Source organism: Numida meleagris, chromosome 10, assembly GCF_002078875.1.
Source record: "Numida meleagris isolate 19003 breed g44 Domestic line chromosome 10, NumMel1.0, whole genome shotgun sequence".
Taxonomy (NCBI): Eukaryota; Metazoa; Chordata; class Aves; order Galliformes; family Numididae; genus Numida; species Numida meleagris.
Window position 1 is genome coordinate 8,789,083 of NC_034418.1, and position 17,669 is coordinate 8,806,751.

Here is a 17,669-nt window from a genome sequence, read left to right on the forward strand (position 1 = left end):
GGAAATTTGACATTCAGATGGTAGTTGTCACTTAAAACATGACTTCTAAGTGCCACAACGGTGGTTTTGGCCCCCTGAACCATTCCTAGCCTCCGACTTCACCTGCCTGGCAAAAGACATTATTTACATGTATAGTAATACGGGTAATTTGGAGACGTAAACTGTTTTCAGTGGTTTAGATGGGGGTGACCTGTCAACACCAGTAGCAGCCTGTCATCACATAAACACTCCCACTCATTTGGCACATCTATCCCCCTTTCTTCCCCGCCGTACCCCAGCACTGAAGGCCAGCAGGGGCTTCTCTTCCCACTGGCTCAGTGAGGCCTCCAGCCCCAGGTGCCTCTCTGGCTGCCCCATGAGCACGGCGGGGCTGTTCCGACGTGTGCCCAGCTGGGCAGGGAGAGCAGCACGGCTCCCCGCCGGGCTGCAGGCGCAGCAAAGCGCCAGTTTGCGCTGCTGCACGTTGCTTCCGATGCCTGTCTTCACAGCCAGCCTTACCTGATGTTTAAAAAGGAGTTATAATGCTCATTTATCTGTTCCGGAGGAAAAAAAAAATTGTTAATGCAGCCTTTGAATAAGTGCTACCCTGCTCTTTAAATGCTAAAGTTCACTAAAACTCCAGTGATTTATGTGCAGCTTTTGACTGCCAGCACCTGGCAGATGAAGAAACCTACTCAAGCTTCAGTCATAAACAGATAGCATACAATTTAATTTTAATGTGCTCGTTAGTCGTAGCACATTTCAGACATAATTGTGAACGCAACACAAAATTATAGCAAAAAGACAATTTTAATGCTGCTGTAGAAAAAAAGGTTATATGAAGAGTCATATAATGGTGCTTCATTGTCAACAACAAAACAGGGCACAGAGTGCATTACAGTGTCTGTGCTGTTTACATGCCAATATTTTATACATAGATTCTCATATGGTGTCAGCTGTCAGTTACTTCTGCAAATTAACTGCCAAAAATGGAGACGAACAGAATCACTTAGTGTGCTGGTAACCACGGGTTACCTTTCATATGCCTAAAGATAAAGCTGCAGTATGGAATCTTGGGAGAATAATTAGGCAGAACAAAACAGAAAGTTACCAATTGAAATAAAAAGGCATTCTACAATAGGAAATAACAACCAAGAGCGCTTATAAATAAGTAAAAGAGGTTATATCACAGAATGCCTCATAACTTTTAAGCAAAGTATTACAGTACAAACATTTTAAAGGCTTTATCAATGTTTAGGAAATACAGTACAAGTTTTTCAAATAGATTTAACCCTTTGAGCACTGAGTTTATTTTGAATTTTCTCTTTTTCTTTTCTTTTCTTTTTTTTTTTTTTTTTTACTAATAAATACCTTTAAAAGTCACGTTGTGCAAAACAGTTATAATGCATGCCAGGAATGCAGTCCGTGGCTTCTGTTTCTTTAGACGGTTTAAAAAAAGAACAAAAAAAAAAAAACAAATGATAGCAACACTAATAAATATGTATAATTTAAACATGAACCTCTATTAATATAGATGTACTGTATAGCAAAACAAAACAAAACATACTTTGCTTTAAGAATAATGTTTCTGAATACTTTATAAACGCTATCTGTGGCATCTTTCATCATACAATTTACAACGTTCGGATGTTAAAAGAAAAACCGTTAGGTCTAAAAAATGAAATATACACTATATATAGCAGTTCATACCTGGGGCTTATCAGGTACAAAAAACACTGTTGCTAAAAATACTGAAGAAAAAGAAAATGGCATTAACCACAATCACATTTTCCATAAGAGATTTTGAAATCTATACAATATATACATCTATGTTTCAATGTGAAAATTATATTTTTAAATTTCAAGGTGTGAGACACCTCTGCATAAATGGAGGTTCATATTTGTAATCAGAACTTAGCTGGTAAGGGTTTAAAAAAAACCACATCCATACATTTTTACCAAATTAATGCAAAAGTGCTTCAAAGTACTCAGAGGGCTAAAGATTACAGGGTGAGAAATACCAGCACACTTAGGTCACATGAAAAAAGTGCACCAGAATCAGTTATAAATGCTTAATTAAACTGTCTGTTAATGCATGCAGCTTGATGCATCAGAGGGATGCATAGCAACTAAATCCAATTTACACAAAGTTCCAAACACTTACCACTGCATTTTAACCTTCATATTTTACCAGTAACAACAGCTGATTATGCACCTCTAAACACTGTACAGTTATACAAAACAGTTCAGCCCAGAGCGACTCTGGAGTTAAAATAAGAACATGTGCCAAGAATTAAACAGTAGCTTTAAGGCGTCTTTGACAGTTTTCCTCAAAGCAAATTACAGTTATTTTAATCAAAAGCAAATGCTACTGCTTCTCTAACTCCGAAACATACAGAAGATGATCCTCTGGTGACTTCCCATGTGTTTTGCTAAGATGAAGTTTAACAGCATGCTTGCTTGCAAAAGTCCTGTTACAAAGTTTGCACTGGTAAGAAGTTCCAATATCTTCCTCTGGAGAGGATGTCACCAGCTTTTCAGACGGTGACTTTGCTTGTGCTATCTGATTGTTAATCTGTTCACTGGACAGTTTGGACAAGTCTCTTAACCTGAAACCCAGATGCGATTCAAGATGACTGATATAAGTTGAAGGAGTTCTGATCTGTGAAGCGCAGTCATTACAAAAGAACACTGGATGCCCAGTGTCTAAATTTTTAAGGAACTTAGTTCCCCCCGTCCTTCGGAGCTGGTATTTCACATTGGCTAGCCAATGGCTAATCGTGGTCATTGAAAGTCCCGTAAACCTGGAAATGTGCATTCTTTCTTGAGGGCTCAAGTCTGACATGATGTATTTCCCCTCTGAAGTCTGCCGTAAACTAGCTGCAAACTGGGCCTGCAAGATGAGCAAGTGCTGGGGGTTCCAGTTAGACTGACGCCCCTTCCTTTTCTGAGCTGGCGTACTCTCTTCTGGTTCCTCTATTGTGGTACCATCAATGTCAGATTTCTCAGATATGCTGGAAGGTGTGGAAGATTTTGATGTGTGACTTTCTGTCAGGTTCTTCAGCATATCAGATATATCTGACAAGGCATTCTCGCGTAGCGGCGAGTTTGACATGAATGACACGACTGCAGATGTCTTTGCTGTTGTCACTGTAGATGAAGAAGATGCAGAAGATGTCGATGTGGATGACAAAAGCGCTGAACCCAAAGAGCAGCTTTTGTCACTCTTGCCTTTCGTCAAATCTATGGGTTGGTCATTGTTGACATGATAAAAATAACGGTCTAAGTGGTCTGTTTTTTTGGACTGGAGAGGTGGGGTGGCCACTGCAGCCTTTTCTGCCAAACTGTTGCTCATTTTAAAAAGCATGCTCATTGGATCCAACGCGGGCAAAGACGGCTTTGCTGCCTTCCCAAGGTGAATATTCATGACAGACTGCAGTGCGCTTAATGGGTTTACAAATGGCTGTTCAGGAGGGTGATCAGTGATGATAGCTGTGCTGCTACTTAAAGAACCTACCATTGACTTAGCAGGCTCTTTCCCATTTTCCACAGGTTCTACAGTTGGACTGTCCTTGCAACCATCTCTTTGAGGGACTGGGCTGTTCTCTTGGCTTTTAAAGCCACCATCATTGGAGGCCTCCATTTTAAGGGGTTCACTGACTTCACTACTGCATGGTGAAGGCGTTGCACGCTTCATTGGAGAAAGCTTTCCTTCGGGCTCTTTCATTTTTTCCTCCACTTTAGCAACCTTCTCAGTGACTTTCTTTACTAATTCTTCCATGGCGTGAAAATTTGTTTTTGGCACAGGTGAGGTCTGGCTGCTTGGTGGAGATACCAAGGGCTGGCTTTTAGATGGTGATACTAGTTCACTGTTTCCAAACATGGGTTTTAACGGTGTACTCTTCCCAGATGAACCCAATGACAGCTTCATCATATTAGGCAGCTGATAAGCAGCATGAATGCTGGGGTAGCCACCCCAGCTCGGGGTGCCATTCTGGGCTTTATTTATAGCTGATGTAACTGTGTTTTCTAACGACTTCAGTATATCCAGTCCCCCTTTAGGGCTTTCTTCTAGGTCGTTTTCAGTCAAGTAATGGTATTTCGAAGAGATATCATACTTCTCCTCATCCTCACTTGACTTTTCTTTATCTTTCATTTTGTCGTCAGCAGTGCTTCTTTCTTTATCTACTTCTTTTTTTATTTCAACATTTAATTTAGGGGAAACACTAGAAGGCGTATTGGAAGGAGATGTGAAAGTGGTGGCAGCTAGTGGCACGGACTGGACTTTCTCATCTACTAATGATGTTATTGTAGGTGTCGCTGGGGCTTCTATAATAGGCTTCCCTTTTTTCATGGCAGAGTTGGTGACTTTAATAAAATGTCCCGTCACCATCATGTGGGCAGTGAGCTCCTGCAGAGTGTCATGAGAACTTCCACATTCCATGCACTTCAGAATTTGAGATTTCCTCGCTTCAAAGTGCCAGGCATAGCTGGCACCGTTCTGGTGACCATAGCGATTATTTGGTGTAATGTAAGGATTGGAATTCTTTTGAAGTGCATCGTTGGTGTCCGAGACTGGTGCTTTTGGTGTCCCACCTGTGGAATCTGGAGAACTTGGAAGTTCAAGCTCTAGTGATGCTTTCTTTCTAGTAGCTGGGATAATTTTTGCTGCTACAGGTGTAACAGGTTCCTTCAGAGGCACTTTTTGGTAGTGTTTTGTTTTGATCATATGAACACTCAAATCCTGAAGAGATTCAAATGAATGACCACAGTACATACACTTTAATACTTTCTGGGCATCTTCTTTCCCTTCCATTTCAAGCAAAGAACGTTTACGAGGTTTGGACCATCTTTTAGGGTTATTGTTATCAGTTTCATGGTTGTCATCTCGATAATGTCCCGTTTCATTCATGTGCACTGTTAATTCTACTAAAGTATCATAGGCAGCACTGCAGTCTTTACAGCGGAATTTACTGGCTCCAGTAAATATGGAGCCATAAAGCTTACTGCTTTGTCTGTACAATTGAACTGTGCTAAAAAGGCTTGGTTCAGGAAGAATTCTGCTCTGAGAAACTTGCTGCAGCGTTTTAGCCATAGCAGTCTGGTGCCAGTCAAAGCTGCCACTTCCACAACTGCTGCTGCTGCTGCTGCTACTGCTGCTGCTACCATTGTTTTTTTCTGAAATTGGCTGGTGAAGATTCAAATTGAGATTGGACCAGTAGGAATTGGAGAGGAAGTTGTTATATACAGCTTTCATTTGTTCTAAACTATCAGATACAGTAGAGTCTTCAAGTGGTATCGAAACCTCCTTGCTCTCTTCTTCATTTTTAATAGAACTGCTCTCAAAGTCTGCCATGCGGTCACTTGTCTCACTGATATGTGACTCACTGTCCATTTCATGGCTTGAAAATTCAGCTGCTGGAGAGTTTTGGTAGCTTTGGCAGTTCTTACTGAAGTCTTTCTCTGGACATGCGTATTTTGCGGAAGGCTCTCCATCAGCTGTGTTTTCATCAGCTTCCACATCTTCTTCCACCAGTGCTGCTGCTTTTAGTTCGTCTGAAACATAGGCTATTATGAAGAGAAGAAAAATAAGTTAGTTTCTACTGATCATACTTTTGCTCAAGTGTTTCAGCCAAAGAACTGCACTTATTTGTAAAATTAAACAGTTAAAATTTAGTGTTTCTTCTGAGCAAGAAAAAAATCTGCTCTTCAAACATAATTTGCCACCTTATTCTTCTCAAGGGGCAACAGCTTGAAATTAAAACTAAATTTGAAATTAATGAAGCACATTCTGGAGGTGGCATTCATTTCTAAAGTAATAAATTACTTGTATCAACCTCAGAGACAGCAGTTCCTGTCTGTCAATTAATATGTCTTATGCTTCTCCTACCCCTAATGCATTTCTTAACAGACAGATTCACAATTTAAATTAAGCAAGCATTTTTTGCTCATTACAGTTTTGAGACTCAATCCTTAATAAATACAGAGTACAACAACCATCAAAAATTCCTACAAAGTAAAAGAATCCCCAGTTGCAATAATAAAAAAATGAGATTTTCAAGAAGTTATCACTATTAGGAGTATCATATTTTAGAGGAGGAAAGGGTAAAAGTAGGTGACGCAACCTTCCGAAACAACTCACTACGAGCAGTTCAAGAATATTCATTATGGGTATAACAAATGACCCATTCATATTTAAACATACCTTTCTCAACAAGAGAGCCCATGCAGAATTATGTCAGGAGCTACGTCAGGAGCTAGTTCAAGAAAATTGGTATGCTGCACTCATTCTTGCTGTATAAATATATACAAGACCTTCCAGTGGACCTTACAAATGTCAAAGTGTTTGCTCTTTAGACTACTTTGTCAATATTTACTCAGCATAAGCTACACAGACACCCAACAGGGATCCTGTCTTTTTTTCCTCCTCAAGTAATGCAACTGGTGATGTAATTTTAAGATACTCTTCCTGAATAGGATAGTTGGGAACTGACAGTAAACACGTTCTCTTTTTCTCTTCTGCTTCTGTGCACGTATTCTACACATATTAAGTCTACCTTAGTTTTTCCTTCAGGAAAGAAAACTACGGTAAGGTTAAGAGAGGGAACATTAATTGATAAAAATAATCTATTTTTGTACAGTGTGTTAATTTACATCTGTTCTGCATTAACTGGAATTTAGAATTTGCTTGCAATCTCTCACAATTACAATTATAAACTTCAAAAGAACTTGTTTCTAGCAGACTGTATGGGTAAGGACACTTGACTTTTGACCTTCTTCTCTGGAACACATCTGGAATGTGTGGGTATCTGTACCGTAAACACATCCACAGCTTGTTTACACAGGCAATAGCACAAAGAAGAAAATGATTAGCATCCCAAGAACACCTACTCTAACTCACAGAGAGAAAAATGTAGAACAGCATAGTAGATATCACATAAACAGTACTGAACCTTGCAAATTTGTTTCAGGGAAATCGGGATAGAACATTGCCAGAAAATCACAAAAGGAAAAAACAGCTGCTAAAGCAACAATGAAATTAGGCTTTTAGTTTCGTATGCAGTACTTCTTCATTCAGTAAGGAAATACAAAATATTCACTGCTGTTTTTCACAAGGCTAAACAGTAGCAAATCTTCCTCCAGGCACATCAAATTATATAATCTGATCTACAGAATAGTTGCTAAACCTCTGAAAGCAAAAACACATCACGTGAAACAACAGATAATTGTGATTAGGTATTTCAGCTGAGGTCATTTCAAAACAGAAGAGTCATGCAGCGTTCTTATTTTTAAGATTTGTATGAATGTAGTTTGAAATAACTAAGTTTAAAAACTTTCAATTATTGTATTATTTTGAAAATGCTGTTAAGATCAGACTTTAAAAGCAGGTATATGTGCTCTAATGAAATAGAGCTGTTCTCTTTTACTCCATTTTATGCTTTTTCAAAATATCTTGAAAGAATTCAAGATACTTATTTTATGTACACTACAGTCATGCTGGCAACCTGTAGTCAGGATTAGTGCCTATCCAGCGAATACTTGCAGTGAAACCACTGTAAAGAATTTATCATCTAAGAAGATGGATTTCACTCCATACTTTAGTTCCCTTATAGATGCCTTTTCATCTCAACTGTTTCTTCCATGTTTCTAAACTCTACCAATATCTTCAGCAAAGGAAAGCAGAAGGGTTTAAATTACATTCTAAAGCTGAAAAAAATTAAGTAATCACTGGTAACATGTAAACAACTGGCTAACAACTACCTCAGTCTGAACCATGCCAAAGATCCAAGTGATAAGAATAAGGAAAGATGGAAGGAAGAAATGACAGCATGAACCTATGATTTGGAATCAAATGTACCCTTTTCCTTTTCTGTCTTGTGGAAAAATGTTTTTCTTTTACCCCTCCCATTCCTTTGCTTTATGTGAAATTGAAGATGAACTCTCTTTTTAGGACATAAAATCCAAGGTTATTGTCACTCTGCCTGCATTAGGAAGACCTGCACACCTGTGTAGACTGCTGCTCACCAATACAGACAGGGGTACAGAATCAAATCCCTAATTTGTGTGGCTTTCTTTACATTTTTGTTTCTCTTATTAAAATCTTATGAATTTTGTTTGGATGAAACACTTGTAATGTCACATTCACAGTTTTTTTTCAAGAGTGACTTTTATACTGGGGAAAACCTCTAGCATGTGGCTCATTTAAATGTAAATCTATTTACCTTTCATGCTTTCTTTGCCCTTTTCACCAACTATCAAGCATATTTGCGTGTTAACCAGGAGCTGCCTCCTCTATAGCTGTTCTCCTTCCTAAGCTCAAGTTGTGAAGCCAAGTTGTGACATCAGTCTTTAATCCAGATATGTGGGAAATGAGACACAAATGACAGTGTGGAATTTAACTCTGCAACTCTCATAAAGTGACAGCTTGAACTACTGCTTCTGCTCTTTCCACTGCACAAGGGAGAGGAGGGATGAAACACAACCTTACTTCCAACTTCTTCAGTCCTACAACAAAAAATACACGCCTAGGCAGTTTGTGGAAGGAAGTTCTAATGTCTTATTCCAAGGGCTGGTCACCTAGCACTTGCCTTCAGGGCTGGTGCGTGGCAGCAGGAGGCAACCCACCAAGTCCTGCGCCAACACACAACAGCAGATTTGGGTCATTCTCAAAGATTTCCAGCACCTACATTTAGGTTTACAGTGGCTGAAGGGCTCATCACACCCTGAGGCTTTGTCCTCAAAGGGCTGATGCAATAGGCAATGGTTTTCTGCACCTCAGAAAACCCTGCCAAACTGTTATCAGCACGTGGGACAGATGAGGATAGAGGGTTAAGGCCAAAAGACAGTCCCACATCATCGAACAGTATGGGAAACCCTGATCCTGCCGACCTCGCCACACTTGGCTCAGAGGAGGGGGACAATTGGTACTGTCTGCCTGCAGACAAAGGTGACAGCTTTGCTGTTACAGAAAGTAGGACAAGGAAGGCAGAGAGATTTCATCCTGGGTTAAGTACCTAGAGGAAGAGCAAAGAAACTATGTAGAAAAGAAGAATAAAATCAGGAGGCGATGGTAAAACAAATCTTTTCATTGAGATCCACTGCCTGGTGGAGATTGTCTTTAAGCAGCACTATCTCCAGCCCATCTTTACTCAGCCATTTGCTTCTTATTAAAAATAAAAAATAAAGGAGAGACTCTTGGTTTGATGTGTTTCAAGTGTAAAGTAACGTCTAAACAGCAGGGCATCTGTACAACTGTTCTTCAATGCCTTGACAGCAAAGTATGAGGTAAAAAAAAAAACACTTTAAAGGCAATTCTAACAGCAGAAGAAGTTAATAAGAATGGAAATGAAAGAAATTATGTGCTTCTGTATTTTTGTTTTTCATTTCCCAGTGTCAAAGAAGAAAAAAAAAGTCACAGTTCCCCAAAAAGTTTTTAGTTTATGTCTTGTAGGACATCAAAACCCACAGGAAATTGCCTGCAGGTTGAGTACTGCTGTCACTGCAACACAGTATTTGACAAAAGATGGAAAGCAGTTCTATGGCGAGGCTCTCAGTTCCTAGAGAAGATGAGGGCATTAAAAGGATTCTGAAACCTATTGCAGGTGCAGCTATACAGAGGTTGAGAACAGACAGCTCCCTCATTAATATTTATTATAATTATTAACTAAACTCTAGGTAAAAATGAAATTAACACATTTGATATAAATACATAAATGTAAGCTGTGGTATAATGGAATTCATTTCCACAGAAGAGGGAATTACCTTCATAACTGAGCTATGGATCATTTCTTTGCCAGTGGAAATAAATTGTGATACATCACTACCCAAAATGATGTATATAGACACATATTGTATACACTCCAATAAACTCATGGACCCCTCTCTATGCAGACACCAGAGAACTATATACACCACAGACACTATGCATGTATACACTATATGCATCTGTTACCATATATTTTGGCTTATATTTAATTGGAGCATCTTTGAAATGTCTTGCTTTAATTATGTGGGTTTTTTTCACCAATAATTTATTTTAATTAGCTTATTGGTATATGTAAAAACTGGAATACAAGCTTTTTCCTTGAAAAGTACAAAAAAATTCAAATATTCTTCTCACATGAAAAAAATATTTGACTACAAAAGTCAAGCATCCAATGGTTCATCAAGATACTTCAATTTCTTGGAATTATTTTGGCCTTAACCAAACAGCCTTATATTAGAAAATCACAACCAGCTCTATTACTTATTTATGCATGGTTTGAAACAATTGTTTAATAGTAAGGTTCGTCTCCTAAACCATCTGATTTTTGAGTGCATCTCGAAAAAAGCTTCTTAACCCCTTAACAAAACCTGAATCCACTTTCATCTCACACTTTAAGAAGTGAATTGAAGAAAGAGGTTGAGAGTAAGAAGGATACAGTCATTTAAGAAGTTATCCAATTTTTTTTTGTTTTGTTTTTAACAATTTAAGCAATCTACAGGAAAATCTTTGAGGACTCCACAGTTTCTGTGGAGCCATTCAGTCAATATGGGGCACAGCCCGAACACAAGCCAAGGGAATCCCAAGAGGAAGCAGCAGTGCTGAGATGTTCTGACTGTGCCAATGGACCTTGCTCACACAATTAACGAAGAGAGGCAAGAGAAAACCCAGTGGATCCAGTCAATCAAAGAGCTAACAAAACTGTAGGCATATAAAGGAGTTAGTGTGTTAGAAAACTCCCACTCCATAGGCCTTTCACTTACAGGAAGAAAGGCAAACATCTCACCCACAACATAAGCTATTTCTATACGGAGACTGACTAATAATTCACATGTAGCTGAAACTGTGTTTGAGACTTCCCCACATGGCAGAGCTGTTACTGTACTCCTCAGGAGGCAGCAGAAAGGGGAAGCAGGAGAGCCTCCTTGTTTACCTGAGTGGCACGTGACAACACTGGCTATAAACAGGCAGGGCCGTGCTGATTTCCCAGCACCTTGACCTGTCAGAAAGGTCAAAGGTTCTATTTCATAGGGGCAGGACTGTCTATTATGGGAGAGAAATGTTGTTTCCGGGTGGAGAGGTCAGCATTTCTCTCACCTGTTGGCTGAAGTAGCTTGTACCCTACACAAAGGTACAATCCTACTCCAAAATTGATTATTCTGCGAGCTCGCAAGGTCAAGAATATTCATTTGAACATGCTAACTTGATGTGGTGTACATGACTCATGCTTGTTTAGCTGTTTGCGTGTTTTGTTTTTTTTTTCCTGGTATGCTGATACGTTCGCAGCATTTTCGCACCAATAACGCTGTACTATGAAATTACCAGGAATCAGTGCACAGATGGATGTCACACAGCATGCCAATCTAATAGGTGGCTATCATTAAGCACCCGAAACTTTGAAGTGTACTTCTGTTTGTTTCTTCATGAATATACTGCAGCTACCTGATACAAAGAGCTTAGAAACAGGCCAAAGGAAGCTAGTCAGCTGCTCTAATCTAGCATCCTAGCTTGGTATTATGTTTGGAGCAACTTGAGAGAGCTCAAATCAACTGTTAAGTGCTAAGAGTTGAGAATTATTACATGGAAAAGAATACACAGTGAAGAGATGGTAACAAAAGCTGAGTGTACGTGTCATTACAGTTCGGACCATCAGAGCAAAAGCAAGCAGAACCAGAGCAAAGCAAGTCATTAACAAGCACCTTTTCCTTGTGTCACTGTACTACATACTCCCTTAACTTATGTGTAGTTTAAAAGAGGGTAAAAATTCCCATCTCCTATTGACTTCAGACTTAACTCTGCCAGATGAAAGGTACCACAGAGGCAACCTACAAATGAAAACAGTGAACATGCAAAAATTGCTACAAATTCTGCTAAAGGAGGCATTTATCTTCTTAGAACCAAATACTGTTTGGACATTTGTTAAATGAGATATTCCTGTGCAAAGCTCACATTTATGTATTATCTCCTTCATTAAATACACACCTGAAAAAAACAGAATGCAATCATTATATTAAATGCTGGCTTAGAAACAACCTAGCACCACTGGAAAACATCACTGTAATTTGGCATTCAAAAGATTCAGTGAGTGCTTTACTCTTCACAGCAAACCTGTTCTTATCCACAGTTTATAGCTGCAGACCTGGAAATCCAAAGAAGTTAAAAATTACTTGCCCAGTGCCAGACAAGAAGACAAGTAAAGAAGGCTGCAACTCCTGCAGGTTAATATATGTAATGAAGCTATTTACACAAAACATGACAAGAAAGCTTAAGTCTGTGTTTCTGTTCCTGTGCTTCTTCACAGTGAGTGTATGTGACTGCAACCTACCTGTATAATTGAAAATAATGGACACTTTTCAGCTTAAACCATTACTAAGGATAAAATATCCAGTGAAATACCCACAGGTGCATGTACTGTGCAAAATCTCGAGTCTGTGGTTAAAAATCTCCTCTGAGCCAAGCTTCTGGGATCCAGTAAATGCTGAATCTGCACACTGCCAGAAAACTCCTTTCCACAATGGGGAAAATAGGAAAGGTTTTTAAAATCGGGAAAGGAACTGTCGCAACTCTCCCCCATGGACCTTTCTGCTCCCAGCACAGAGGAGGCCTCCAGGAAGGCTGTGAGCATCAGTTCCACCTGGGCTGCGCTGCAGATGAAAGATGATGGATCATGCCTCACTCCTCCAAGGCTGTGCTCTGCCTTGATTTCTGCCACCAGCCTGACTTCCCTGAATTCAACTTGCTGACCAGGGTTCTTCTAAAATCTGCTTAAATTATCCACCTATGAAGCATAGCTCCCCATCTCCCCAACATGGAGCACAGCACATGATCACATCTCAGAGCAGCGTACCCTGGTGCACACAGGGTTTTGTGAGGATCAGTCTGAGATCTGTCTCTCTTCATGAGCTGACCTGCCTTCTCACACAGTACATTACTGACAAAAAGGGATCTAAAGATTAAAAAAACTTTGACAGACTCAAAGTCCCAACTACTCCCATGTATAATGCACAAAACCATTTTTAAAGAGATTTCCTCACATAAAACTTGCTTCCAGATGCCATTACTGCACAGTTGGAAGAGAACATCATGCTTATGAAAAACCGGTCTAACAGTTCAGAGAGCCTGGTCAGGAAAAACAGATCTTTATTTTGCTCTCCTAAATTTGCAACCACACATACACAGTAGAGCTGACTTCCTAAAACACTGCCGCACAGAAGCAGGGGGACAGTTTACATCCCCCTCTGTGTGCCCCCAGTCTATGGCCAGCAGCAGCACAGGATCACCGTGTTAACTCAGGGCTTCCCTGAGGACAAAAGGCCATTGCTTGCTATTGTATTTTGCACTTGAGGACAGCAGAGATTTTGACCATCCCTATGAGCATGAGCCTGAAATGTCTGGCTGATTCTGCTGGAAGAGAAATGGGAGAAAAAAATGTCTTGGCCTTTCCTGTCACAGCACAAGCCATCTTTCACAAGTACTGTCAGAACTAGATCAAATAGGTGCATACTAAACAAAGACTGTGAACACCCACTGGGAATTCTCACTTGCTGTTCAGTTCGAGATTGATGGCCGCCAATACTCAGAGCCCCTTCCTCTTCCTCCCCACCCTGCAGGTCAATGGGAAGAGTGTCCTTCCTGCCAGAACACCAGAGCCACAATTCCTCACCAAAGCACCAAAACTCACTGCAGGAGTACCAAGCTCTCCATGAGCCCTCGGGAGGCTCACGAACCAGTTAGTCAGCCACAGCAGGGAGGCAGCACTGGGGGGTTCAAGAGCCAGGCACAAACTGTTGGCGTAAACAGCTCACAAGCAGCCCCACAGTCTGAAAACATTCACATAAACTTAACAAATACAATTAAGTATGTGCATTAGTAACAGGGAAAAAAAAAATCTACATTTGCTGTATAAATTATTCATCACAAGTAAATGTGATCCACTCTAAGTGAGACAAAACTGGTTTTCTGTTGGTTTCTAAGACAGTTGCTTCGTGTAAAGTACTACACATGTATTAGATTATCCCACTCCATGCAAACACATATTATAGCAAGAAATAAGTAGGGAAAACAGCCTCATGTTATACTTTGCCCCCAGTTTTGATTTAGGAGGTACACTGGTTTTTGGACTCTTCATAGAATTTTTCTACACATAGAACTACCACTTCCTCAAGTAGACAAAAAATATTTACCGGAATCTCCAAAGAATAACAATATTTGGATTATTTTTTTTTTAAATAACATTCACTGTCAACACACTGGCAAGAAAAGCCAAATTCTCTATACAAACTTATGAACTGGTACTAAAACACGCAGTGACGCAATCTCTGCTTGATATCAGCATTTGGGTGGCATCTTTCTTTTAATCACTGCACAGCACTCAGGGCATTCACCAAACTAATACAAGATTCACAGTCAAATCCAGGATAAGCAGGCATGAGCATAAAAGTTCTCAATATGGCTCTAATAGCTCTTAATTATTATAATCCTTCACTGAGCAAACAGATGTTGTAAGGGAACTTTAGTTTCTTCAAATGCAGTAATCAAACCATTCTGCTTCTGCCCTGCCTCTTTTCAGTAAATGCTTTGTATAACGGAGTGGAAATAGCAAATTTAGTGGCAAAATGACCATTTAATTGTCACAGAAATCTGTTTTTGAACAAAACTGATGTTGTTTCTCTTTATCCACATTTCTCTGAGCATTCTGATTGCAGTTTAGAATTGCAGGGACTAAAAAATCCTTACACCTTACTTTCTGTAGTGTCCCACATCTCTGGTTGCCCACATCTTACAAGCTTTACAGTGACCACAACACTGGCTGTGTATCTGTGTTTAATCATACTAACATTAACACACATCCCTGGAGCTGCAGCCTTCATTTTTCTTGCAAACTTGAAATTCCCATTGAAGCCTTTCATACAGTACTTTCAATAGCTATTTTGGTTGCAGCGAGTACTTACAATAAACTCCATACAAAGGTATGAATGCTATAGTAGAAATCCAAATGATTTCAATCACAATTTCAGCTATTGTGAACTTGTACTTATAATGAAGTTTCTCCATGAAAAAAGGAGTTCACTGTGGGCCAACATAGCTTTGTGTCCTTTCACAGTTTTTATTCAGCCCTCATTTAAGAAAAACAACTATTGACTACTCTATGAATCTCAGGACTTAGAGAAAGCAAAGATCCCAAGGATTACCTCTACAAGATGGCCCCCGCTTGTTTTGTATGGATAGCAAAAAAAAAAAAAAAAAGCACTGAATATTCATTTCACTCATTTGCTAACTATACTAATATACTCTTTTGTAAATGAGTCTCTATCTCCAGCACTAGCTATTGAACTGACTGGTATTTGAATAGGTGGGTTTTACTATAATGCCACACTAAGATAATGTGCTAGAAACAAATGGTTCACTGATTCCTGAATAGAAAATTTGCTGGAAAACCCTGAGAACCAGAAGATGAGGGGGAGGGGATTAAAACGTCTCCTCAGAGCCACCAACCAAACCCTTGTCATTTTTAAAAGATGCTCCTATGGCACAATATGAATAGTTTATAGCCACAATTGTGAACATTCAATGTCATATAAGAAAAGACACTTGTCAAGAGCCTTTCCCTTACAAGGACCCTCATCATGACCTGTGTTAATGAAGTTAATTGAATTTAAGATCAATAATGGTTAATTATTGCAATTTGACATTCTGAGATAAATGGCTTTAAGACAGAGAAATGTGTGTGTATGTGAATTCTCTCCAAAGAAGGTGAACATGTTACAGCCTAAGAGGGATCACACAGTCCCTCCATTGATCCTGGTACAATCTGATCGACCTAATCCTCTGATGAATGTGGGCTTTTCACAGCTACAAGTAAATGTTCTACAAGACTACTCTAACCCTTGTCACTGACCAAATCTATATGAGCTGTACACTAGAAATCTATTGAGATAGATTAAAGAACTGCTGTAGAAACAAGAGATGCTTCAATAAAGATGAAGTTTTATTATATTGACTACTAACGTTACATGCACTATGTAATTATGAATGCTTATGGATCATAAGAGCTTAATTTTGGCCAGCTGGATGTAAATGATCATGATTGAACAACAGTATTAAATTAAAAAAAAAAAAAACAGATTACAAAAATAATCCAACAACCACCCTGAATTTGATGAATTATACGTGAATGTTCAATAAGCAAGTGATTTTAAGATCATCCTTATAATGCACAAGAAGATGCTCACAGACAGGTATTCATTTCATAAAGTCACTCATCAACCCACTTCATTTAGTCTTTTTTTAAGTTTACCTTCACAATAGTTCCTCAACAGGAAGACATTTTTTCAAACGTGTTGGTAATGATATTCTTACATGCATACCGAACAAGTTAAATGACCACTTACAAGATTTATAATGACAAAGTAAATGTCAAGGAAAAAGTATTACTGATTGCAGAGCACTGACAATAAAAAGCCGCTGAAGAGTTCTGTCAAAATGTAAGATTATGCAAAAACACTATTGAGAACACTGCTAATCATCTGCTCTTGTCAATTACTTGAAGGGTATCTGACAGCATATTTACATTAAACACATTTCAGGAGCAAAATCCGTAATGCTGTATCAGAATATTTTCATTATCATTAGAAATCCTCTAAAAAGTCTTTTTGCAGCAGAGCATTATAGCAACAATGATGTAATATCTATCTCTGTACCAGGCATCTATTTCACGCTATTATAGCTACATAACATTTGAAATAATACAACCAAAGATTAAATATACATGTAAGATGGCAGTCTCCGTGTTCCCTTACCCAGTGTTGGTACTTTTCAAGTTACAGCTTTGTAGGAGTCTCAAACTAAGCATAAATGAATGATCTGTCTTTGTCTGGCCGTTCTTTTAGCCTTTTACTCCTCATGTGACTGTATTTTACTATGGCAAAAGACATTATCAAGCAGACATTTTTTCTAAATCTTTGATTGTAACTTACAATTCAGCTGCTTTATGAAGAGCCACATTAACTACCAGTACCTTTCAACCGCAGTGGAAACTTGTTTTAGTTATGTCTATCTTATACTTTATGGAACCCTTCCTCCAAAATAGAGAAATAAATGAAATGTAATGAAAATGAAATGTTGATCCTTTCCATGCTTCAGCAGGCGTTACTAAAAAAGCATACATAACCCTGTTGGATGCGTGAAACAGTAAGCACGCATACAAATGGACAGAGCGTAAACACAAGCTGCCTTTCAGAAGGAATTCATTGTGGCCTAGAGGAAAAGGAAGGAAAATCAGTCCCTAATGTGGCTCACAGGATCGATTCATGGTCCCTCCACTATCCTTGCTGCAGACAACACACTTAAACTCAGTTTACCTGTCTGTAAAATGGCAAAATAGTCCTGATGCTCTTATTGCATATAAGAAAAAAAAAAAACACTCACTGAAACTAACCTTGCAGAAAGCTCAGCTCACACCTCACAATGTGGATCAAATTCAATCCTCGCTCAAACCATCCAGCTAAGGCATTACACAGCCTTCACTTTTTAAGTCAAAGGTGACTCGTGTAATAATAAAATACCAATCTGAAACGAGTTCAGTATGTCAGTGTGCTGTGCACATACCCATTCTCATGTATCTATCCACGTCTACTTGCTTTCATCTGAAAATCTGACAGAAAGCTCCACCCTGCCAGCGTGCAAAACCTGCAGCAAGCAGGGCCAG

At 39.2% G+C, this 17,669-nt stretch overlaps 1 protein-coding gene across 1 annotated transcript in view; it reads right to left on the minus strand.

Moving 5' to 3' along the window:
• TSHZ3 (teashirt zinc finger homeobox 3) overlaps positions 689-17,669 on the minus strand; it is a 60,909-nt gene continuing 43,928 nt past the window's right edge. Inside the window, exon 2 of the mRNA XM_021408607.1 lies at positions 689-5,547. Coding sequence (XP_021264282.1) covers positions 2,348-5,547 — 3,200 coding nt within the window. The 3' untranslated portion in view covers positions 689-2,347. The remainder of the gene's footprint in view (positions 5,548-17,669) is intronic.